This window comes from Mastigoproctus giganteus, chromosome 3, assembly GCF_048544385.1.
Source record: "Mastigoproctus giganteus isolate SK-2022 chromosome 3, ASM4854438v1, whole genome shotgun sequence".
In the NCBI taxonomy this organism is placed as follows: domain Eukaryota; kingdom Metazoa; phylum Arthropoda; class Arachnida; order Uropygi; family Thelyphonidae; genus Mastigoproctus; species Mastigoproctus giganteus.
Genome location: NC_143577.1, coordinates 102259171 through 102285957, shown reverse-complemented (window position 1 = coordinate 102285957; position 26787 = coordinate 102259171). Strand labels below are relative to the sequence as shown.

At 39.5% G+C, this 26787-nt stretch overlaps 1 protein-coding gene across 1 annotated transcript in view; it reads left to right on the top strand.

Moving 5' to 3' along the window:
• Positions 1–26787, top strand: part of LOC150088192 (adhesion G protein-coupled receptor G6-like) — a 127177-nt gene that overhangs the window by 6969 nt on the left and 93421 nt on the right. The window contains exon 2 of the mRNA XM_090370065.1: positions 22338–22465. Within this exon, the coding sequence (XP_090226191.1) occupies positions 22338–22465 (128 nt within the window). The remainder of the gene's footprint in view (positions 1–22337; positions 22466–26787) is intronic.

The window sequence follows — 26787 nt, the reverse complement described above, 5'->3', positions numbered from 1 at the left end:
TTCCATGGAAGTGTAAACACATTTTACCATAATAACCCACAGAATTCAAGCTGTCAGTATTATCGCAAATTCAATAAGATCGAGTTTACTGTCCGTTTATGATAGATTTCACTAACAGAAAAACCCAATAAACAAGTGACTGCTAATTGTTTTTATTGTTTTATGGTTGTGACCTCCAGAAATCCGACCGAACTACATGGTACGGTCGGAGACAATCGTAGGGTAATCTCCAGTGCTGCAGTCTCCTGCCCCGATTAAACGGCATTTTGTCCCAATTAAGCGAAGTAAACCCTGGCTATTTTCTCGATTGGGTTCTGTTTTTTAAGATTTGTCCCAAATAAATGGCTGCCCCGATTAACCGGTGGCCCAAATAACTGGAATCTACTGTATTTTTAACTTGCTTATTATTTTTACTGTATATGTCTACATGTCTTATAACCAAGGAAATTTAATGTAACTTTAAGATGCAGCGCCCCCAAATGTCAAAGTCACTAGCTGTCACTGGTCTGAACTATAATTGCAGTCTTCTCTAGATGATTCTGCATCGCATCCTTAGCTAGTGACTCCATTATTTTCCCTGGAACAGAAGTTAGACTTCTGTTCCAGGGAAAACAATTAGCAGTCACTCTATTTTCCCTGGAACAGAAGTCTAACTTCTGTTCCAGGGAAAATAGAGTGACTGCTAATTGTTTTTATTGTTTTATGGTTGTGACCAGAAATTCGACCGAACCACGTGATACGGTCGGAGACAATCGTAGGGTAATCTTGAGTGCTGCGATCTCCTTCCCCGATTAAACGACATGTTGTCCCAATTAAGCGAAGTAAACCCTGGCTATTTTCTCGATTGGGTTCTGTTTTTTAAGATTTGCCCCAAATAAACGGCTGCCTGATTAACCAGTGGCCCAAATAACCAGAATCCGCTGTATATCTAAATTACCTAGATGTCTATGGTTCTGATATTTTCTACTTAATTTCATTGATTGCTTTCTTAATTGAGTCAAATAGTCAGACCACCCAAAAACAGGCCTATTCACAAGTTTCTTTTTTCTCATGGTAACGTTGCATGATTGATCCAAAATTCTTGTCAACTCATCAACATGCTGAATAGGTGAGAGGCCTTGCCAGTCTATATTATTTACTAAGATTAAATACATAGTATTAAATTTGGACCATATAGCACGTTTAGTTAAGTGTCTATCAGTTTCATCATCTTCTTCACTTACTGTAAAAAAGGACAGAATTGTGATCACTAGTGGTATGGAACTCTGTTACCTTCCAGTCTTTAATTTTGTTTCTTATAGCATTTGTAACCTTAGTAAAGTCTATATAGGAATGCTCATGGACTGTGGAATAAGTAGGAGGATATCCTTTCACATTAACCACCTCCATGCCAGAGGCAGCAAAAAATTCCTCCAGAACATTCCTTCATATTCTCTTTCATCAGAACAACTACTGCCCCATAATTGTGAATTGGACTTCGAGTCTAAAACCACGACCACCTCACAAGGAGCCCAACATGCCACATACCTTTTCTGTGTACTCCACATATGGTTCAATAGGTTCTGCCTATTAACAATAAAGGCACTCCTCTACTTATGTTCAAACGACTTATGTACAACTCACAGATACGTACAAATCACAAATCTGTTGTTATGTTTGGTTATAAGAATCAATTTTGAACACCTTCATGATATTTTTCTAAAGCAGATTTCTGGAGGTCACTACCTCCATAAAAACAAATAGCAGTTTCTGGTTTATTGGGCTTTTCTGTAAGTGCAATCTATTAAAAACAGGTAGTAAACTCAATTTTATTGCATTTGTGATGATACCAATAGCTAGAATTCTGTTGGATTTTGTGTTATTACGATGAAATGTGCTTCCCTTTCACTAAAATCTTCAATCATATAAAAAACATAAATAAATTTTCAGAATCTTCTCTTCATTCCTATTTTTTGAGCTTTGTAAAGTTGTTACTCCGTATCTCACTTGTGTGTATCGTGTTAGTTGTAATTTGTGCATGCCATGTTCTTTGGCATTGATTGCTTATTTTTTTACTGTTTTCAATTTTATGACTAAAAAAAATGTCAGTAAACAGAAATATCAATTAGTTAGTTACACTATTAATTAAGCTATGTATGTAAGCATACATTTATTTTTATTTTGCTAACCTGTGGGAAATATTCTTCCAATTTTCACGCATCATTTAATTTTGTTAATTGGAGGAAGTAAAGTGTAAATTTGTGCTCTATATCTTTACTTTTATAGCCTGTGAATAATATTCCTCCTATTTTTGCTTATTAGAATAGCTGTTCAATAGAATTAAAATTCAGTTCGCAAACGTGATCACAATGACCAATGCTTACTACATATAGTGAACAGTATTTTATTTTGGAGAGTTCATTGTAAAGTGATTTGATCATAGATTAAATTAAATTACGTATCGTATTTAGATTATCTTAGTTTCGAATAAATACTCAACATTATTATTCATTGTATGTTTTTTCAGCCTCTTTTAACTCGATTACAAATCATAAAATGCTGTACATGAAGTTTGTTGGGGGTTATAATCTCAGTGTGTTGTACTGTACTCTACGTGTATTTTGTATCTACAAGACCGAAGTTGGACATGTACAAAACAAACTTACGTACATGAAAAAAACCGATTAGGTACATAAGTCGAGCAGTTCCTGTGTAGCGGCGTTATTAGATAAACTCTTCCAAAGACCCCAATTATTTCACAACAGGTTGCATTGTTGTCTGACAAAAGCATCACTTTAGTCACGACCACATCTTTTGCTCTTATTATAATAGCTATCTTAGGAGCATTACCTTCAGAATTTATCTTATAATTTTGTGGATATCCTATGATCTGAGCCTGGGCAATATATGGCTCCTGCAAGAGGGCCACAGCAATATCCTGTTTCTCCATGAGGTAGTTAACTTCAGAGGCAACACTTTTAGCTCTCTGAGCATTTAGCTGTAGAACATTAAATGCTTTAGCTATAATTTATTTTCTTTTTATGAAGCTCTAAAGCCTTTTTATACTCAAGACATCCACTGCCACATGAGTTGCCTTATTTCTTTTAATTTCTACAAACTGGTTGTTTATTTCTTTCTGTACAATCCTTAAAAACATGCCCATTTTTCCCAGTGTCCACACATCTCCTTTCTATAATATTTATCCACGTTTCCATACATTATACATTTGTAACATTGCATTACTGTATATATTTTTTTAATTGGCAGGATGACCAACCTATCAGAAAATGCTTCTTATTCATTATAATTTGCCACAATATTGGAGCAACCTGAATGACCTAATTTTACATTTTGAGTACTCTCAGATTTATTTACAGCTAGACACTCTAGGCCATTATTACAATCCTTCTCACTAATATTAAAGTCTTTAAAGTTCTTTATCCAAATTTCCCTGCCGCCTCTTCTTTGAGCATTACTTTTTCTACATTGAAGAGCACAATTCTTGGTATTATCGGTTTTTGAACAGAATACACAAGTCCTATTTCCTCTAGTTTCGTACACCCTTTTATTTTGGTCACATTGCTGTCTTGACAATGACTCCTTGGTCCTTTATTGGCTTTATATTCTTGACTTTTACTGTAGCCAACATTGGTCTTATCTCTTTGAGAATTTCAGTCTTGACTTCTTCGCTTGACATATTTATCATTAGCTGCATTAATGATCATCACTTTTGAAGGTTTATTGTGCTGCACTACACTTTTCTTTACTGCAGATGAATAAGTCTCTAGAACTGCCTTCCATTCCTTCTTTTTGAGTCTATCCTTTAATAATATATTTTCTATAAAACATCATGGACCTTGGTCTCTAACTTATCCCACATGTCAAGTATTATTTGTATAGATGCAGTTGATATTTTGCTGTGAGCATCCAGCATATAAGATTTTGGCCTGTTCCGAATTTCTTTAACAAATTCGAATCCTTCATGTTCAGATTTACCTTATTCTCCTTTTCCTATTTCTTTCTTTCCGCAAACTTGTATCGGAATTTGTGTCCTTTATTTCTTCTTTCCCTTTTTAATTTTTCTTTTTGGAACCATTTTCTTGAGTCCCTTTACTGAGACTGGGGAGGTACGACGATCTCACTTTCACAAGTGTTCTTGGTATAGTCCATCCCAACAATACCTCTATTTATGTCAGTTCTTGAGCTTGAGAAAGAATTTCTCGGTCTGTTACTGCTTCTCATCTTCTATTACTTCCGAGGTAGTCATTAACAATTCCTTTGCTAGAGGATCCATTTCATTTGAGGATATTATTAGTCAAAGTATAAATAAAATAGAACTTATATACAATTTAAAAACCAGCCCTTAAGGTTGTCACAGACATTCTCTCAGATAGATCAGACAATCTATACTTGCAACCTGTGAGTCTAAAACAATGAATGAACTTATATTCGGGCAACACTCAAGTCAAGTGGACCTAATTTCGGCAAAATCCAGACGGTCTGTGACAGAAAAATTCTCCGCTTGAACCTTCACAATGGTGAGACTGTTAGTAATCCTGGGTATAACCCCCATGCACAAGCACACTGTGGGTAACCACCCAGGTGTGAACCAACGTAAGCAGGGGGTCGAGGTGTGGCACCCAAACCACATGGAGGAATGCTGCCCTTCTATGTTACCAGGAAATACTAGGTGGTAAATGACTCTCATCAACCGGTGCAATACCACCACTTTGCTTATTGGAGACTCGAAGTGGTGGAACCCATGTTTAGTCTCCAGAGCTAGCCAACCCTTTCCCATCTCTTCCATCATCAGTATGACTGATGACTTCTGAGGTTAGGATGGCGAGGTCCAATCTTTCTTACATTTCAAGGGTACAGCTCTAAAAGGTGTTCGCAGACCGGCCACTAGTGAGTACACCGGACTGAACCTATTGGTAACTATTTAGGAGGCTTCTACAACAGCTAGTGTATAACCTTGCTACCTCTACTCTGCCAGATAGTGACTGGAGGGAGTCAGAGTAGTGTATGTGGGGGGCATTGTCGAGGCCATGTTATGTCAAGGATCTGAGTATATTATTACCATGTGTACGCCATATCCAAAAATTCCATTACTTCATACAGCATTTCTCCCACACTTTATCTTACTATTGAAAACACGATGAATTGTCAAACTAATAGAGAAAGCATATCTGCAAAAAGATATAAAGCTCCCAAATACTTCCTAATTCATTTAACAAATATACGTGGTCTCAACGATGTCTATTTCCACTTGCAGTCTGCCATGTACTTTTTCTGACAGAATGTCAGTTATCGGTTGATTCAACTACTGCTCATCTCACTTGCCCAAATTATTTGCTGTACGATTCCTTTCACGTCAACGGTGGTACTTGTGCATATGTCCATTCCGATATTCCTGTCAGAAACTTGGTAATTTGGAATCTCCTCTTTTCGATCTTCTCTGGCTTAAAATCTGTCTACCTCATTCTGTCAAATTCATCTGTGTCTCTACCGTTCTCCCAAATACACTAATCACTTGGAACTCTTTCACTTCCTCTGTTTGCAACTTTACTTTCTCCAGTCCAACTTTCCTAACAGTGAGGTAATTTTTCTTGGTGATTTTAATGTTCACAACTCCGGCTGGCTTCCATTTTCTAGTCACACTGACCCAGCTGGTCGGGATGCTGAGGCTTTTGCAATTACTTGCACAGATTGTTCATTACCTACAAGAATACCAGACATTTCTAACCATATAGCCAACAACTTGATCTTTTTCTCACAAACAACCCTTCTATGTACGTGGTCGAAGTGAGTGGTCCTTTAGGCACCTCAGATCACAACTTGGTGATTGTCTCTTCTCCAGTGGAGCCTTTATCTCATAGCTATTCCCAACCTCGTGTTGTTTGGCATTAGAAGCATGCAGAATAGGATGACCTGCGAGATTCTTTTCTTCTTTTCCTTGGTCGGATTACTGTTTCAAAACTTCTGATGTCAACGTTTGCTCAGATCGTGTCAGTGTAGTTATTCTTGCAGGAATGGAATCCTTTATCCCACACTCCACTTTAAAATCTCGTCCTAAACCTTGGTTTTCCAATAAATGTGCTAAGGCCGCCTTTTTTCAAAAAAAGAATGTTGCATATTGTAATTGGCTAGTTTCCAATTCTTCAGTTTCATTTTCTGCCCAAACCAAAGCTCGCAACAATTGTAAAGCAGTTATTAATCAGTCCAAACTAGATTTTGAACAGTCTAAGAGTAGAAAACTTGCTTCTTGCTCAAATGGTACCCAGCATTCTGGTGTCTTGCCAAAGCTATTGGCCACAACTTTTGCCCATCTCTGCTCCCACTTCTGTCAAAACCAGATGGTTCTGTTGTCACTTCAACCAAGGATAAAGCTGACCTGCTAGCATCCCATTTTTCTTCCAACTCATGTAGTAATGATCTTGGTAAACCACCTCCCACCATTCCCAACACACTCCATTCAATGCCTCCTGTTGTCTTCCTTCAAAAGGATGTCAGAAGGATTTTGACGAATCGTAATGCCAAGAAAGCTCCAGGTCCTGATGATATTTCTCCTACTTGTTCTCAAAACCTGTGCTCCTGAGATTACTCCTGTTGTTTGTCACCTTTTTTTCACTTTCTCATTCCAAAAGGTGTTTTTCCTTCTGCTTGGAAATTTGCTCATATCCAACCAGTTCCTAAAAAGGGTGACAGATCCCCCCCCCATCCAGTTATCATCCCATTGAAATTATTTCTACTCTTTCTAAAGTAATGGAGAAATCAATTAACTACCAACGTTTAAACTTCCTAGAAACCTTCCATCTGATCAACAATCACAACAATGTCAGTTTCGATCCACTGGTAATATTCTGGCTTACGTTACCCATTTATGGACAAATTCAATGGATAAGTTCGGTAAAACACAAACAGTTGCTCTTGACATCTCAAAAGCTTTCGATTGTGTTTGGCATAAAGGTCTTCTAAACAAACTTCCATCTTATAGTTTTCCAACTGTTTTTTGTAATTGATTATCCAGTTTTCTCTCTGATCGCTCACTGAGGGTGATAGTAGATGGCTCTCTGTCTTCTAACTTCTCCACTACTGCTGGTGTTCCCCAAGGTTCAGTTCTTTCCCCAATGCTTTTCCTCTTGTATATTAATGACCTTCTTCCATTGACTGGAAATCTTATCCATAGTTTTGCCGATGATAGCACATTGCGTTCCACTTTCCATTTTGAGAAACCTTGCCCTGCTCAATCAGCTTCAACTGGAATATCTGCTACCAATTCCTTAAATGCCGATTTCCATGTAATTCTCCAGTGTGGCAGAGATAAAAGAGATAGATAGACAGAGATAGATTTTAAAGATAAGCATAGGATCATTCTTCTGATCCTATGCTTATCTTTGGTGACACTACGATTTGTAGGCAAGATGATATATCTTTTTTGGGGGATTACCTTGACTTGTATATCTCTTGGCACAAGCACATAATAAATATTGCTTCCTCTGCATCTAAAAAACTTGGTTTTCTCTTTTGCTCATTTCTTTTCTTCCAAACAGCAGTTCACCCTGTACAAATCGTAAATCTGCCCTACCATGAAATATTGTTCCCAAGTGTGGGGTGGTGCCCTCAAAATCTCTCTCTCAGACTTCTAGATTCCATTTGGAAGAGGGCAATTAGGTTAATTAATGACTTATCTCTAAGAGAGTCTCTCTGCTCGCTGTCTCATAGACGTACTATTTTGCTGCATGCCTTTTCTATAGATACTTTCATGAGCACTGTTCTTCTGAATTGGCTTCTATAATTCCCGCTCTCTCTTTCTGAATACGTGCCACCACCAGCCAACATCCATTTACTGTCCAACTTCAAACTCATAGAACCAACTTTTCATCTTCCATGATTATTCATTCAACTGCTGTTTTCTGGACCAACCTTCCTTCCTACATATTTCCTGAAAATTACAGTACAATAATACCCCGAATTTACGCGATAGGTGGGTCCGACGAAAATCGCTTAAGTTGAATTCGCGTAAGTCGGGGCACAACTTTGCATATAAATACATGTAAATTTTGTTTAACTGGGACCAAGGACTAGCAAAAACAGTCCAATATATTTAATAAAATTGCAGTTATTTATACATATTAATACAAATTATGTATTAAAAAAATAAATGAGTTACGTAAAAAAGTTATTTCAATGTCGATGGCTTCATAAAATCTAACAAATTCATCTGACGACACAGCGCCTTCTTTTTTTCACGCAAAATTTCTTCATAGCAAGCTAATAATTTTTTATTCCTTGCTTTGTAGCTATAACGCGTTCTTTGTTGGAGTCTATGTTTTCTAAAATTTTTAAGCCCTTTTCAATTGAGCTGAGACCTTCTGTCAAGCTTGCAATTGTCATGTGCTTTTCTGGTTGAACTGGGTCTGAAGTGTCGGATAATTCAGTGATGTTTTGCTCACGAATCTCTATGAGCTCATTCATTGTTTAAAAGAAAAATATTTAATAAAATTCCAGTTATTTATACAGTTGGTTATACAATTGCAGTTGGATTCACTATGTGAATCCAACTGCAATTGTATTGGATTCACATAGTGAATCCAACAGCTCGTTGACATCATCACCATTGACTTCCAAATCTAATTGCTTGGCAAGATTAACAACTTCTATCATATGAGCGACATGATCAGTTTCTGGCGTTGTTTTCATCTCGTTTTTGAAAAAAAATGGACAAAGTTTCTTCCAGACACCATTCAATGTTTTTTTGCGAATTTCATCCCAAGATTCTTCAATGATTCTTTCGGCATCTAAAACATTGAATTGTTTCCAAAAGTCTTTAAGAGATATCTCACTATTTTGTCTCATAGCTTCATTCAGACGTGCAAACGAACGCCTCGTGTAGTAGGCCTGAATGTTTTGATGACTCCCTGGTCCATCGGGTGAAGCAAGCTGGTTGTGTTTGGAGGCAAAAACACAACTTTCACACGTCGGTCGAAATTAATTAGGGTGGCAGGAGGGTGACAGGTTGCATTGTTAATAAGAAGGATCAATTTAAATGGAATCTGTTTAGACTTGCAATAACGTTCGACTTCGGGTATGAAGTGGTGACCAAACCAGTTCTCAAAAACGGAAGCTGTCACCCAAGCTTTATGATTTGACTTCCAAATCACTGGTAAGCTAGTTTTAGATATATTTTTTAAAACACTTGGGTTTTCGGAGCGATAAATTAAGAGAGGTTTTAACTTGCAGTCACCAGCTGCATTCCCGCCGACCATCATTGTCAGTTGGTCTTTGGAAACCTTAAAGCCTGGAAAGTTTTTTTATTCTTGAAAACGATGTAATTTCCGATTAAAAGTTGAGCATGAATTCGAACGCACACATATAAATATGACAGTTGGAATGCAAATTCTTGTATGTGTGTGCAGCTCATGCGGCAGCAAAATTGAATTTTGTTCATCTTTCGCTCTCACTCTCTGCCGTCGCACCGTATATCGATTATGAAAAACGACCTTGAAGACAGTGGGCGGCAGTGTTACCAAACGAAAAAATCAAGAACCGCGTAACTCCGAGTTCACGTAAGTCGGGGTATTACTGTATACAGAATTTCAAGTCTAATATCAACAAATATCTTCTTTCGTTTTCTCAACCTCCAATCCAAGCACGGTTCGAAGTACTATAAGTTCTAATACTCTCTTGTTTGGGGTTTTATAAAAAAAAAAAAAAAAAAAGCGAAATAAGCATACCCTTACCCTTAATTATAAAAGCTTCCTTGGACTCTGGTAATGTCCCCTTGGACTGGAGATCTCCGAATGTGTCCCCAATTCACAAAGGGGGATTAAAGGGTCACGAGTAATTACAGACCTATTAGTTTGACTTCTATTCCAGGGAAAATAATGGTGTCACTAGTTAAGGAAGCGATGCAGGATCATCTAGACAAGAATGCAGTTATAGTTCAGACACAGCATGGGTTTGTTAAGGGGAAGTCTTGTCTAACAAATTTGATTGGATACTATGATGTTTAGCATTAGCATTAGTAGAGGCATATGACGCAAGCATATTATGCAGCATCAGCCAAAAAAAAAAAAACCCTTCCACTTCACCCCTCCATTCATTCGAAATACCTGTCCAGCTGAGCCTTAAATTTATTTAGGCTATCAACTTCCACAACAAGGGATGGAAGTCTGTTCCACCAACCAACTACCCGCTTGCTAAAGGCAAATTTCCGCACATCTATCCTACATCTGTCTTTCCTCAATTTGAATTTATGCCCTCTCAGGTGATTATTCTGAGCAAGAGGCTGTATCCCATCAACATTGAGGATGCTCAAACCATTCAAGGCTTTGTACACCTCTATCAGATCACCTCGCCAGTGCCTAGTCTCCAGACACTGTAATTTGCAAAACTTAAGCCTTTCTTCGTTCCGTTCACTAACCTTGTTGCCCTTCTCTGTACTCGTTCCAGCAGCTGTACATAATTCTTGAAATGAGGCCTCCAGACCTGTACACAGTACTCAAAGTGCGGCCTGACCATTGTTTTATACAAGGGAATAATCACCTCCCTATCCCTGCTAGAAAAATTCCTGTATATCATTGATAAGACACCATCTGAGCAGTGCAGACGGGCTGCAAGAGTAGCTCTCTTGCAGTCCGTCTGCACTGCTCAGAGAACTTCATATCTGCCTGCACAATTACCCCCAGGTCCTTTTCATTTTCTACCACTGTCAGTGTAGTACCACAGAGTTGATACGTTGCTCTGGGGTTGCTGTTTCCCATATGTAGTACTTTACATTTGTCAACTTTAAACTTCATTTGCCACCTCTCAGCCCATCTGCTCAACCTTTCCAGATCCTGTTGCAGCAGCATAGCGTCAGTAGTGTCCTTAACAACCCTGCCAACCTTTGTATCATCTGCAATCTTGGACGTTAAGCTTGATATACCATCATCAATATTATTTATAAATACAGAAAACAACAATGGACCCAACACTGAACTCTGAGAGACTCCACTAATAACATTAGTCCACGATGAGCAGTGAACTTTGTCACAGAGTTTTGTCATCACATCGTGGTGACAAAGCAATTGGATGAAAAGTATAATTCTGATATATACTTGGATTTTAGGAAAGCTTTCGATACCATGGCACACTGAAGACTACTGTAAAAATTGAAGTAGCATGGCATTAAGGGCAAGTTGCTACAATGGATAAAAGGATGGTTGAGTGGGAGAAGACAGAGAGTGGTTATCAATGGACATTGCTCTTCATGGGCTAATGTTATTCGTGGAGTACCTCATAGTTTGGTGTTGGGCTCGTTGTTGTTTTCAGTTTTTATCAAGGATATTGATGAAGGTATATCAGAGTTAATGTCTAAGTTTCCAGACGATATGAATGTTAGCATAGTTGTTAATGACAATAATGATAGTATGCTACTGCAACAAAATCTGGAAAAGTTGAGCAGATGGCTGGGAGGTGGCAAGTGAAGTTTAACATTGACAAATGTTAAACGTCACCTGCCACCAAAGTACCGTATCCACTGGGTGGTACTACACTCCGGGTAGTGGAGAATGAAAATGATCTGGCAGTTATTGTGCAAACAGATATGAAGTTTTCTGAACAGTGCAAAAAGGCTACAAGTGTAACTCCTGTGTCTATCCAATGATATACAGGAATTTTGCTAGCAAGGATAAGGGGGTAATGTCCCCTTGTATAAGGCAATGGTCAGGCCACGCCTTGAGTACTGTATACAGGTCTGGAGGCCTCATTTTATGAAGGATATAGAGCTGCTGGAATGAGTACAGCGAAGGGCAACGAGATTGGTGAGTGGAACCAAAGGTTGGTGTTACCAAGAAAGGCTTAAGTTTTGCAAATTGCAGCTTCTGGAGACTAGGCACCTGCAAGGTGATCTAATCGAGGTGTATAAGGCCTTGAATGGATTGAGCAAACTCAATGCTAATGGGATTCTTCCTCTTGTTGTTCCATTCACCAGCTCTATTTCCAATTCCTCTGTTCCATTCCAGCAGCAGCTCTATATCCTTCTTGAAATGAGGCCTCCAGGCCTGTATACAGTACTCTTGGTGTGGTCTGACCATTGCCTTATACAAAGGGTACTAGGAAAGTTTTGCAATACAGCTTTGTTTATTTAATTTTTTCAAAGTAATTTCCTCTACATTCAATACACCTCTCCATCCTCCGAAACCAATCTTTAAACCAGTTCTGCCAAGTTTCACTAGGGAGTAAAGCACACTCGTTGTCCCAAGCCCGTAGAAGGTCCTCATCACTGGAAAACCAGCTCCCTTTTAGCTTCATTTTCACATGCGGGAACAGTGCAAAGTCGCAGGGAGCAAGGTCTGAACTGTAGGGAGGGTGCTCGAGAAGTTTCAGTCCTGTCGTGGTCAAATATTCGGTGCAGGCTTTGGCGCGGTGAGCTAGAGCATTATCGTGATGGAGGTACCAGGTGTCCATTCTTGACTTTGGCCGCAGGTTCTTCATAGATCCAATGACTTTAGGCAGGCATTGTTCAGTATACCACTTAGCTGTGACTGTCTTCTGCGTGTCCAAAACGACACGTTCCACAATTCCATTTGATTTGAAAAATACAGCTATCATTTTCTTCTTTACAGATCGGGATTTTCTGACAATTACGGGTGTGTCGTCATCATCAAAGACCCAAACTTTGTTTTGAGCCTTGGTCGGCAGATCGTAATAGTACAGCCAAGTCTCGTCACCTGTCACGATGTTGTTCACATACCGAGATTGTCCCTCATCAAACTTTTTTAACATCTCCCGGCACCAAGTCACACGTCGTGTCATCTGCTCTTCAGTCAGTTGATGCGGCACCCAGAGAGAACAAAGTTTCTTCACGTGCAAATGATCTTGCAGAATCGAACGAATTGCTGGTGCATTTAGGCCCAAAGTATCCTCTATCTGTTGGTAGGTCACTCGCCTGTTTTCGTCAAGCATTTTCCTCACGGCAGTAACGTTTTCCTCCGTAACTGACGTTCGTGGCCTTCCCGGCCTCTAAGAATCCTCCAGAGTGAAATTTCCCCTTTGGAATCCTCTATACCACCTGAATATCGTTGTACGATGTGGACAATCATCATCTAGTGCAAAAGTCATTTCTTCTAAGCACTGGTCTATGGTTAAACCACGCACGAAATTATACCGCAAAACTGTCCTTATCTCATTTCGTGACCACGATGCCATCACAAGCACTTTACACTCTCACTACTAATGAATAACTGAGCCCATCGACTTGGCGCGGCGGCTACTATGCATGTATGAACATGTCTCAACATGCAGCAACAAGCAGCTTCCTGTGATTCATTGTTGCGTCATATTGCAAAACTTTCCTAGTACCCTTTGTACAAGGGAATAATCACCTCCTTATCCTTGCTAGAAACATTCCTGTATATCATTGACAAGACACCATGAGCTACTCTTGCAGCCTGTCTGCACTACACAGAGAACTTCATATCTGCCTGCACAATATGAACTAGTACCAGAGAGTTGATACATTGCTCTGGGGTTGCTGTTTCCCATATGTAGTACTTTACATTTGTCAATGTTAAACTTCATTTGCCACCTCTCAGCCCATCTGCTCAACCTTTCCAGATCCTGTTGCAGCAGCATAGTGTCAGTAGTGTCCTTGACAACCGTGCCAACCTTTCTATCGTCTGCAAACTTTTTTTTTTTTTTTTTTTATGAGAACCCCAAACACGAGAGGTATTAGAACCTATAGTACTTAGTACCGTGCTTGGGTTGGAGGTTGAGAAGACGAAAGAAGATATTTGTTGACATTGGACTTGAACTTCTGTAGATTGTAATTTTCAGGAAATACGTATGAAGGAAGGTTGTTCCAGAAAACGGCAGTTGAATGAATAAATGAGGAAGATGAAAAGTTGGTTCTGTGGGTTTGAAGTTGGACAGTAAATGGATGTTGGCTGGTGGCGGCACGTGTTCGGACTGTTTTGAAAGAGAGAGCGGGAATTATAGAAGCCAATTCAGAGCAACAGTGCCCTGGAAATATCTGTAGAAGAGGCATGCAGCAGAAACAGTGCATCTATGAGAAAGCGAGTGGAGAGACTCTGTTAGAGATGAATCATTAATTAACCTAACTGCCCTCTTCTGAATGGAATCAAGAAGCCTGAGAGAGGTTTTGGGGCCACCACCCCAGATGTGGGAACAATATTCCATGGCAGGGCGGATTTGCGATTTACACAGAGTGAGCAGCTGTTTGGAAGAAAAGTAACGCTGAGAGCGAAAGAGAAAACCAAGTTTTTTAGATGCAGAGGAAGCAATATTTGTAATGTGCTTGTGCCAAGAGACATTAGAAGGTAATCCCCAAAAGAGATATATCATTTTGCCTAGAAATCGGAGTGTCACTAAAGATAAGCATAGGAGTAGAAGAATCTTTTTTGCGAGATATAAGACAAGACTGAGTTTTAGAAGGGTTGAAATCAACTAAGTTGTCTTTGCCCCACTGGAGAATTAACTGAAGATCGGCATTTAAGGAATTGGCAGCAGATTTTCGAGAACTTCAAGCTGATTGAGCTGGACAAGGTTTCTCAAAATGGAAAGTTGAATGCAATGTGCTATCATCGGCAAAACTATGGATAGGATTTCCAGTCAATGGAAGAAGGTCATTGATATTCAAGAGGAAAAGAGTGGGGGAAAGAACTGAACCTTGGGGGACACTGGCATTAGTGGAGAAGTTAGAAGACAGAGAGCCATCTACCATCACCCTCAGTGAGCGATCAGAGAGAAAACTGGATAACCAATTACTAAAAACAGTTGGCAAACCATAAGATGGAAGCTTGTCTAGAAGACCTTTATGCCAAACATGATCAAAAGCCTTTGAGATGTCAAGAGCAACTACTTGTGTTTCACCGAACCTTTCCATTGAATTAGTCCATAAATGGGTAACATAAGCCAGAATATCACCAGTGGATCAACACTGACAGAATCCATACTGGCGATCGTTGATCAGACAGAAGGTTTCTAGGTAGTTTAAGAGTTGGCGGTTAATTGATTTCTCCATTACTTTAGAAAGAGTAGAAGTAATTGCTGTGGGACGATAATTGGATGGGAGGGATTTGTTACCCTTTTTTAAGAACTGGCTGGATATGAGCAAATTTCCAAGCAGAAGGAAAAACACCTTTGGAATAAGAAAGTGAAAAAAGGCAGCAAAGAACAGGAGAAAGTTCAGGAGCACAGGTTTTGAGAACAAGTGGAGAAATACCATCAGGACCTGGAGCTTTCTTAGCATCAAGATTCATCAAAATCCTTCTGATATCCTTTTGATGGAAGACCACAGGAGGCATTGAATGGAGCGTGTTAGGCACGGTGGGAGGTGTTTTACCAAGATCATTAATACATGAGCTCGAAGAAAAATGGGATGCTAGCAGGTCAGCTTTTATCCTTGGCTGAAGTGACAACAGAACCATCTGGTTTGGACAGAGGTGGGAGCAGAGATGGGCAAAAGTTGCGGCCAATAGTTTTGGCAAGAGACCAGAATGCTCGGCTACCATTAGGGCAAGAAGAAAGTTTTCTACTCTTAGCCTGTTCAAACTCTAGTTTGGACTGATTAATAACTGCTTTACAATTGTTGCGAGCTTTGGTGTAGGCAGAAAATGAAACTGAAGAATTAGAAACAAGCCAATTACGATATGCAACATTCTTCTCTTGGACAGCCTTAGCACATTTATTGGAAAACCAAGGTTTAGATAAAGGACGAGATTTTAAAGTGGAGTGTGGGATAAAGGATTCCATTCCTGCAAGAATAATTTCACTGACACGATCTGAGCAAACGTTGACATCAGAAGTTTTGAAACAGTAATCAGACCGAAGAAAAGAAGTCTCGTAGGTCATCCCATTTTGCATTCTTGTAATGCCAAACAATACGAGGTTGGGAATAGCCATGAGATAAAGGTTCCATTGGAGAAGAGACAATCACCAAGTTGTGATCTGAAGTGCCTAAAGGACCTCTCACTTCAACCTTGTACTTAGAAGGGTTGTTTGTGAGAAAAAGATCAAGCGTATTGGCTGTATGATTAGGATTGTCCGGTATTCTTGTAGGTAAATGAACAATCTGTGCTAGGTCATTAGTAATTGCAAAAGCCTCAGCATCTTGACCTGCTGGGTCGGTGTGACTAGAAAACGGAAGCCAGCTGGAGTTGTGAAAGTTAAAATCACCAAGGAAAATTACCTCACTGTTAGGAAAACTGGACTGGAGAAAGTCAAGTTGCAAAGAGTGGAAGTCAAAGAGCTCCAAGTGATTAGTGGAGTTGGGAGAACGGTAGAGACAACAGATGAATTTTACACAATGAGGTAGAGAGATTTTAAGCCAGAGAAGATCAAAGAGAGGAGATTCCAAATTGCCAAGTCTCTGACAGGGAATATCAGAACGGACATATGCACAAGTACCACCTTTGAGGCGAAAGAAATAGTACAGCAAATAATTTGGACATCTGAAATGAGCAGTAGTTGAATCAACTGATAACTGAGATTCAATCAGAAAAAGTACATGGGGTTTGGAAGACTGCAAGTGGAAATGGACATCGTTGAGATTGGAATTGAGACCACGTATATTTGTGAAATGAATTAGGAAGTCCTTGGGAGGTTTAGATCTTTTCGCAGATAAGCTTGCTCTATTATTTTGACAATTCATTGTGTATTCAATAGTAAGAAAAAGTGGGTGGGACATGCTGTATGAAGTAATGAAATTTTTGGATATGGCGTACATGTGGTAAGAATATACTCAGATTCTTCACATAATGTGGCCTCGACAATGCTCCTCCACATACACACTACTCGGACTCCCTCCAGTCACTATCTGGCAGAGTAGAGGTAGCAAGATTATACACTAGCTGATCCGGAAGCCTCCTAGAGAGCCAATAGGTTTGGTCCGGTGTACTATCTAGCGGCCGGCCTGCGAACACCGTTTTAGAGCTGTACCCTCGAAATGTAAGGAATATTGGATCTCGCCACGACCGGTTGATGAGAGTCATCTACCACCTAGTGCTGCCTGGTAACATAGAGGGGCGGCGTTCCTGCATGTGGTGTGGGTGCCACACCTCGACCCCTGCTTATGTTGGTTCACACCTGAGTGGTCACCCACCATGTACTTGTGCATGAAGGTTATACCCAGGATTACTAACAGTCCCACCATCGTGAAGGTGCAAGCAGAGGATTTGGCTGTCATAGACTGTCCGGACTTCGCCGAAATTGGGTCCACTTGACTTGAGTGTCACCCGAATATCAGTTCCATCAGCGTTTTAGACTCCCAGGTAGCAAGAACAGCTTGTCTGGCATATCTGAGAGAATGTCTGTGACAACCTCAAGGACCTCAAGAACTGTGCTGGATATTTATATTAACAAGCCTTTTAAAGCTTTCATAAAAGATGAATGGACTAAATGAATGAACGCAAACACCTACTGGTCGTATGAAGAAACCAATAATTTCTCAGGCGTGTAAATGGGTAAAAATTTCTTGGAATGTAGTAAAAACTGAGACAGTTATGAAATCAATTAAGAAGTGGGGTATCAGTAACATCTTGGACAGCACTGAAGAAAACAGTCTGTTTGATGAAAATGACCGTTTTCGATCATGGTTGATTACTCACAGTCACTGAGTGTCAAGAGGATGAAGAGTGTGATCATCATCATGATGAGGATGACAGAAGTGATGGATTTTCAGGTTTTGATAATGAATAAAATCTTCCAGAAGCACTGCTGAAATGCAGGACTGACACTTCCAATGGCTGTTGTTGTTGCTGCTGCTATGGGAGTTGCTGACACAAGGCCTACTTTAGGCCACACCTAACAATGTAATTGAGGTTACATTGAATGACTGCTATGGAGCAATCAAAGTAATCATACAGTTGTATTCATTTCAGGAAAAAAAAAAAAAAAAAAAAAAAATCTGCTCTGCAATGCAACTATGATATGGCAGAATGATATAGGTTCTCATACATTTGAGAGGAAACTGAATGAGTAGCATTAGGCATTGTTGAACAAGGCACATTCAAAGAAGGTGTGTGTGTGGCAAAGTATAACCTATTCAGGTTCTGAAGGATTACTTCCTCTTTTCTATTTATATGGAAGCAGGAGAGATCCATAATTGTGGTTCAGATTTAAACTGAAAGAGCTTATTATGTCTTTGCATGTTCTGTAAAAGTATCCATTCTTCCTTACATATACTAACTATAATCAGTATATGGTAGCAGAAACTTTTTTGGGCTATGTTGGATGGATGCTTGACAGTATGATCTGTACCTTCATTTCCTGGTACACCAATGCGGCATGGAATTCAACACAAGATAACTACTGACTGTAGCTCCTAGAGTTGTATGCTAAGATCTTATGTGTTTTAATTAAGGAATTATCAAATGAGGAGTTACTTTACAAAGCTAACAGAAAAGCTCTGAGTTGGTATATATTATTTTTTGAATTCACAGGTAAAAAAAAAAACAAAAAAAAAAAACATTTCTAAGGCAAGCTTAAAGTAACATAACTCAGTGGCATGATTGCTGCATTCAGTGGGAAATGAAATCAAAATAGATATATTAATGAGGGCAGCCATCTTAGTCATCTGTGAAATTGTGCCATCTGCATGGTGAAATGTTGTATAATGATGAAGGTTCACAAACTTCACTTGCTTATTAATTTACAAACTATATAAGCTATGGACAAAATAATGCTAACCATATGTTAGTAAAGTTTTCTGTAGATTTAACAGCTCTAAATATTTCTGCATTTAAAATCATGCACCTTTTGGCATCTCTCATATTGCAGAAATAATTCATAACTGGGTTGTCTTCCCTAACACTTTGGGTGCCTATTTAATCACCCAGAAGAAGACAATCATTTCTAAAATGGTACCAACTAGGTGGTAGATGGTAAGGAAATAGAAATAGTCTATTGGGAAGCATTACTTATTTGAAGGGCAAAAGTAGGCTACTCACTTTGAGGGTGTCATGATATGAGAGAGATATATAATAATGATGATTGCTGCTGCTTTGAGGAAACTTTGCATTTTTTATATAATTTAGCTGTGTACAAAATGATGCAAAGCACTAGTAACTTGGACATTAAGCGTGATATACCATCATCAATATCATTTATAAATACAGAAAACAATAATGGACCCAATACTGATCCCTGAGGGACTCCACTAATAACATTAGTCCACGATGAGCAGTATCCATTGATTACCACTCTCTGTCTTCTCCCCCTCAACCACCCCTTTATCCATAGCAGCAATTTGCCTCCAATGCCACACTGCTCCAATTTGTGCAGCAGTCTTCCATGTGCAACAGAATCAAAAGCCTTTCTAAGATCCAAGTATATAATATCAAAGTTATTCCCCGCATCCAGTTCTTTTGTGACTGCATCATAGTATCCAGTCAAATTGGTCAGGCAAAACTTCCCCTTAACAAAACCATGCTGTGTCCGAGCTATAACTGAAGTCTTGTCTAGATGATCCCGCAGTGCTTCTTTAACCAGTGCCTCCATTAATTTTCTGGGAACAGAAGTTAAACTCACAGGTCTATAATTACTTGTGTCAGCCTTTGATCCTCCTTTGTGAATTGGGGTCACATTTGCACATGTCTAGTCCATGGGAACCTCCCCTGAGTCCAAGGAAGCTCTCATAATTATGGCTAAGGGTTTGCTTACTTCCTTTGCTGCCTCCTTTAATATAACTGGATAGATCCCATCCACCCCATGTGCCTTTCTTGTGTTTATCTCCTCCACTTTACTCTCAGAGATTACAAGATTCTCTAGCTTACTGCCAGAGCTGAATACACCTCTGGCATTCCCCTCGCTGAATAACTCCTCATGTGTGAATGTCGATGCAAAATATTCATTTAGTTTGTTAGCTACCTGAGCAGGATCATCAACAGTTGTCCCATCGATATCAAGTGGACCAATCTGATTCATCCCCTTCCTTCTAGAGTTTACATAAGTAAAGAACTCTTTGCATCCCTTGTCAAAGATATCTCGTAATCTGCCTTCGCCTGCCTAACCTCCTTTGTAACTTGGTTGCAGATCAACTTGTATCTATCATAGGCTTCTGTGTCACGTGTTAATGGGATACATGATGGGATACATACATCACATGTATGTATCCCATGCATTTTTCTTCTCTGCCATATGTCTCATTGGTTCATCTGACTTCCATTTAGGCCTAAACCTTGAACAATATTTCTTAGTTGGTATGTAAAGCCTAGTAGCTTCCAAGATAAGTTCTTTGAATGCTTCCCATTTTGAATTTGCTGTTCATAACATCATCAGTTGGTCCCACTGTATAGAATTTATATACTGTCTCAGTCCATCGTAGTCGCCTTTACGAAAGCAATAACCCTTTTCTTTACCCCTAATGGTAGTTACCTCTTTGAGTAAATCCCACTTCAGCACACTGTGATCACTGCCACCTAGTGGTTCATTTATCTGCAGATTCTTAATGCATGGAAAATCACTACTGATAATCAAATCAAGAGTATTACTCCCTCTAGTTGCCTCCCGAAAATGCTGATGTAGAAAACAATCATCCAATAAATCCACAAAAGCCTTTGCTAGTGTGTGAGTGACCAGCCCCCAAATTCCAGTCAATATCTGGGAAATTAAAATCCCCCATTATAAGACTCTCTGATTTACTGGCCCACTCTTTCCCTCTACAGTTTCTTATTATACTCATCAGAGTGATTAGGCCTATAGCACACTTCTACTCTCAATTTTGATCTCCCAATGCTTATGTTACACCAAACTGACTCAACACTGCACTGTCCAGCGATGTCGACTGGCTTCACTTCCTTGGATTTTATTTATTTCTTAACTAATAGCATAACCCCTCCTCCCTTCCTATCCTTTCTGTAGACATTGTACTCCCCAAATTCCAGTTCTGCATTCATTATATCTGTGTGACACCACGTCTCTGAAATGCCAACAATATCTGCCTTTGATGTTTTGAGCAATACCTCAACTTCATCAAATTTATTTACTAAACTCCTAGCATTGGTGTACATGCAAGTATACATGCACCTGTTCTTTTTCTTAGCTACCCTAAAACAACCCATGTGTTTACTTGTACCCCAATGATTCCCAGCAGTCTCTGAAATATCCTGCATCTTATTTTCTAGGCTGCTGCTCATTCCAATAGAAGCAGTGCAAAGAATCACTTTCACCTTGCCAGTGGCTACTGTTAATCTATTAGTCCTTGTATCCCCCCAATCTAGCAGTTTTCTGACCCACCTAACACTGCCTCGATAGCATCAGCACACATTCTTGCCCCCTTTCTATTTAAGTGTATCCCATCCGTGTAGAAACAGTTTCTCCTGTTAACAAGTACAGACCAGGCTGAAAAAAATTCTACCTCTTGAGCCTTGCACAATCTTTCCAGGGCTGAATTGATCAACAGGGCTCTCATCATATACTCCCTCCTATTGTGTCTGGGCAGAATTGTAGACACTTTCAAATTCAACCCTAATTCACAGCTTTTTTTCAACAGTGACCTGTACTTGTTAAGTAATTCCGCCAGTCTCCTACTCTTAATATCATTAGTGCCAACGTGTACAACTATATCACCTTTTGTGCCCTTAAAAGATAATATCCGCTCTACAACATCATCAACCTTTGCCCCTGGCAGACATACCCTGGTCCTGTTCCACCTATCCTTTTTAAAGGATTGGTGGTTTTAAAGGAAAGGCAAATTATAAGATAGAATTTGACTTAAACATTTTATCCATGACCTAAAACAAAACTTTACCAACTAGAGTGATTATAAGCCTACCACACAGAGTTCTGTGGTAGCTTATAATCACTCTAGTCGGTAGAGTTTTCCTTTAGATTAGGCCTGACGTAGCCCAGTGGTCAGGAGCGAGAGTGCATAGCACGCATTTCTTGAGTGGACAGGGGTTCAAGCCCGTGACTACTAGATATGATAAATATTTGTGTTGACGATTTATTGTAAACTCTACTGACTTATTGATTTATTGGTTGTCGTGCCGGTGTATAAACAGAAAAAAATTTATTAGGCCTGACATAGCTGAGTGGTCAGGAAAAAGAGTGCATAGCACGGAATCCTTGAGTGGACTAGGGTTCAAACTCGTGACTACCGAATACGATAAATATTTGTTTTGACGATTTATTGTAAGCTCTACTGACTTGGATGTCGTTCCGGAGTATAAACAGAAAATATATTTATATTATTAAAATGGTATATACTTATAACTATAATTGAAAATTTTAATTAAAATTTTAAACTAAATTTTAAGAAAATTTCATTCTTGGCTGTAAGATTAACTTGAGAAGCTTTTTCATGTAACAACTTAATCCTTTGAGTCTTATTTGTTCCCTCTCTTTTCCCTCAGGATTGGTATGATCAGGAGCATCATATTTCAGGAGTTCATGGTGTTGTCTTGGATGTTATTACATATATTGGTTGCAGTCTCTCAATTTTAGGACTATTATTAACGATACTTACATTTGCTCTATTCAGGTAAGCATTATTATTGCTATGATATATATTTCTTCATGTGTATGTACTAATGCAAATAAATACTATTTGTACTAATACTAATAAAAATGGAATTAATCATAAATGAGAAATTTAGCCGAGGTGGTAGTACAGTATGAGTTAAACCGTTGCGTCCTGTCAACATCAACCAAAAAAAAAAAAAAAAAAAAAAACACGACACCTCCCATTTCACCTATTCATTTCCTCCAATAGTTTACCTAGTTCTTCCTTGAATTTATTTAAACTATCAACTTCCACAACAGATGGATGTTTGTTCCAACGCTCAACCACTCATTTGCTAAAGACAAACTTCCACACATCCTGTTTCTCAGAATACACACAAGATTGTGCATAGTCTGAGCAAGAGGAAGAATCCCATCAACATTGAGCTTGCTGAATCCATTCAAAGCCTTAAATGCCTCAGTCAGATCACCTCGCAGGTGCCTAGTCTCCAGACGTTACAATTTGTAGAATTGAAGGATTCCTTGATAAGAGCACTGCTTTGTTTTGCTTACCAATCTTCTTGACCTTCTATGTACTTCCAGCAGCCTCCAGACCTGTATGCAGTACTCTTTTTCCACTTTTATGACTATCACTGACCTTGAGCCTATATTTTTGGCATGAAGAATTACAGCTCTACAAATTTTATCATAGACATTCATTTAGAAACACATTCAAAGAATTTGATAAAGTAGCTTCTAAATAACATGGGTTGAGGTGGACAAATTTTTGGTAATCAGAATCATGGTAATCTTAGATAAATTGCTATTACAGCCACTCCCAGATTAATGTAAGGATTGCTTTCTGCGGAATGCTACTTGTTGTTATTGTTATTTGGTTTTTAGGAGCATTAGCAACTAAGGCCATATTGCTCCGGGGATATGCGGTGGTCATTCCCTGACTTTTCCGCATCTTCCGTATTTTGTGGCTCACGGGCTTGAACCCTGGTCTAATCATTCCTGGTCTAATCATTCCTGGTCCAATCATTAAGTAGCATTCCTGCCGCCTCCGTAGCCAGGAATGCTACTTAATTTGAATTTTCCATAATTCGGAATTTTCATAAATAAACATTTAGGGAAATTCTGCGCTTGCAACTATGTGCACTGAATTTGATAGAAGCAAAAAAAAGAAATGTTCGACATACATGTAATAATAATTATTTAATTTTTTTATCTCGTGCGCAGGAAAAATTACAAAAATGTGCAAAATTATAAAATTAAAAAAAGAGGGAGAGGAGACAGGCGTAATGTCAGCAAGTTTTACTTTTCGAGCATCATTGCCAGAATTAAGTCTCCAGCTGATAAGCATGTCTTTGTGTGTGCACGATGCAAGGAGTGTATCGATATCAGGCAACAACTCGGCGTTCTTGTGGGCCTATATGAGAGCTTGAAGGACAGGGTGGATGCCCTCGAAGAAACGAAATTGAGGGGCCCATCAAGCTCTCAGCTGCCCACATCAACGCCAGAGCTTGCACTTGGGCATTGCGTGACACAGAGGCAACCCCCAAGGCAGAATGCGCTGGTCCCGAAGGAACTAGTAGTTGTTGGTGACTCTATTGTCAGGGAAACGGGGAACATGCTTTGTAAAAAAGATAGGTGGAACAGGACCAGGGTATGTCTGCCAGGGGCAGAAGTTGATGACGTTGTAGAGCGAATATCATCTTTTAAGGGCACAAAAGGTGATATAGTTGTACACGTTGGCACTAATAATATTAAGAGTAGGAGACCGGCAGAATTACTTAACAAGTACAGGTCACTGCTGAACAAAAGCCGAGAATTAGGGTTGAATTTGAAAGTGTCTGCAATTCTGCCCAGACACGATAGGAGGGAGTATATGATGAGAGCCTTGTCGATCAATTCGGCCCTGGAAAGATTGTGCAAGGCTCAAGGGGTAGAATTTTTTTCAGCCTGGACTGTACTTGTTAACAGGAGAGATTGCTTCTACAGGGATGGGAATCACTTAAATAGAAAGGGTGCAAGAATATTTGCTGATGCTATCGAGGCAGTGTTAGGTGGGTCGGAAAACTGCTAGCTTGGGGGGAGACAAAGACCAATAGATTGACAGTAGCCACTGGCAGAGGTGAAAGAGATTCTTGCACTGCTTCTATTAGAATGAGCAGAAGCCTGAAAAACAAGATGCATGGTATTTCAGAGACTGCTGGGAGCCATTGCGGTACAAGTAAACACATGGGTTGTGTTAGGGTAGCTAAGAATAGAAACAGGTGCAGGTATACTTGTGTGTACACCAATGCTAGGAGTTTAGTAAATAAATTTGATGAATTTGAGGTATTGCTCAAAACATCAAAGGCAGATATTGTTGCGATATCAGAGACGTGGTGTCACACAGATATAAGGGATGCAGAACTGCAATTTGGGGAGTACAACGTCTATAGAAAGGATAGACAGGATAGGAAGGGGGGAGGGGTTTATGCTATTAGTTAAGAAACACATAAAAACCAAGGAAGTGAAGCCAGTCGACATTGCTGGACAGTGCAGTGTTGAGTCAGTTTGGTGTGACATAAGCATTGGGAGATCAAAATTGAGTGTAGGAGTTTGCTATAGGCCTAATGACTCTGATGAGTATAATAAGGAACTGTACAGGGAAATAGAGTGGGCCAGTAAATCAGAGAGTCTTATAATGGGAGATTTTAATTTCCCAGATATTGACTGGAATTTGGGGGCTGGTTACTCACGCACTAGCAAAGGCTTTTGTGGATTTATTGGATGACTGTTTTCTACATCAGCATGTTCGGGAGGCAACTAGAGGGAGTAATACTCTTGATTTGATTATCAGCAGTGATTCTTCATGCATTAAGAATCTTCAGATAAATGAACCACTAGGTGACAGTGATCACAGTGTGCTGAAGTGGGATTTACTCAAAGAGGTAACTACCATTAGGGGTAAAGGGAAGGGTTATTGCTTCTGTAAAGGCGACTACGATGGACTGAGACAGTATTTAAATTCTATACAGTGGGACCAACTGATGATGTTACCAACAGCAAATTCAAAATGGGAAGCATTCAAAGAACTTATCTTGGAAGCTACTAGGCTTTACATACCAACTAAGAAATATTGTTCAAGGTTTAGGCCAAAATGGATGTCAGATGAACTAATGAGGCATATGGCAGAGAAGAAAAATGCATGGGATACTTACAAATTAACACATGACACAGAAGCCTGATAGATACAAGTTGATATGCAACCAAGTTACAAAGGAGGTTAGGCAGGCGAAGGCAGATTACGAGAAATCCTTGGCAAGGGATGCAAAGAAAAACAGCAAAGAGTTCTTTACTTATGTAAACTCTGAAAGGAAGGGGATGAATCAGATTGGTCCACTTGATATTGATGGGTCAACTGTTGATGATCCTGCTCAGGTAGCTAACAAACTAAATGAATATTTTGCATCGACATTCAAATATGAGGAGTTATTCAACAAGGGGAATGCCAGAGGTGTATTCAACTCTAGCAGTAAGCTACAGAATCTTGAAATAACTGGGAGTAAAGTGGAGGAGAAACTGTTGAAGATAAACACAAGAAAGGCACCCGGGGTGGATGAGATCTATCCAGTTATATTAAAGGAGGCAGAAAAGGAAGTAAGCAAACCCTTAGCCATAATTATGAGAGCTTCCTTGGACTCAGGGGTACCCATAGACTGGAAATGTGCAAATGTGACCCCAATTCACAAAGGAGGATCAAAGGCTGACACAAGTAATTATAGACCTGTGAGCTTAACTTCTGTTCCAGGAAAATTAATGGAGGCACTGGTTAAAGAAGCACTGCAGGATCATTTAGTAAATGATCATTTAGTAAATCATAGTATCCAACTTGATTGGATACTATGATGCAGTCACAAAAGAACTGGATGCAGGGAATAACTTTGATATTATATACTTGGATCTTAGAAAGGCTTTTGATTCTGTTGCACATGGAAGACTGCTACACAAATTGGAGCAGTGTGACATTGGAGGCAAATTGCTGCTATGGATAAAGGGGTGGTTGAGGGGGAGAAGACAGAGAGTGGTAATCAATGGATGGACACTGCTCATCGTGGACTAATGTTATTAGTGGAGTCCCTCAGGGCTCAGTGTTGGGTCCATTATTGTTTTCTGTATTTATAAATGATATTGATGATGGTATATCAAGCATAATGTCCAAGTTTGCAGACGATACAAAGGTTGGCAGGGTTGTCAAGGACACTACTGACACTATGCTGCTGCAACAGGATCTGGAAAGGTTGAGCAGATGTGCTGAGAGGTGGCAAATGAAGTTTAACATTGACAAATGTAAAGTACTACACATGGGAA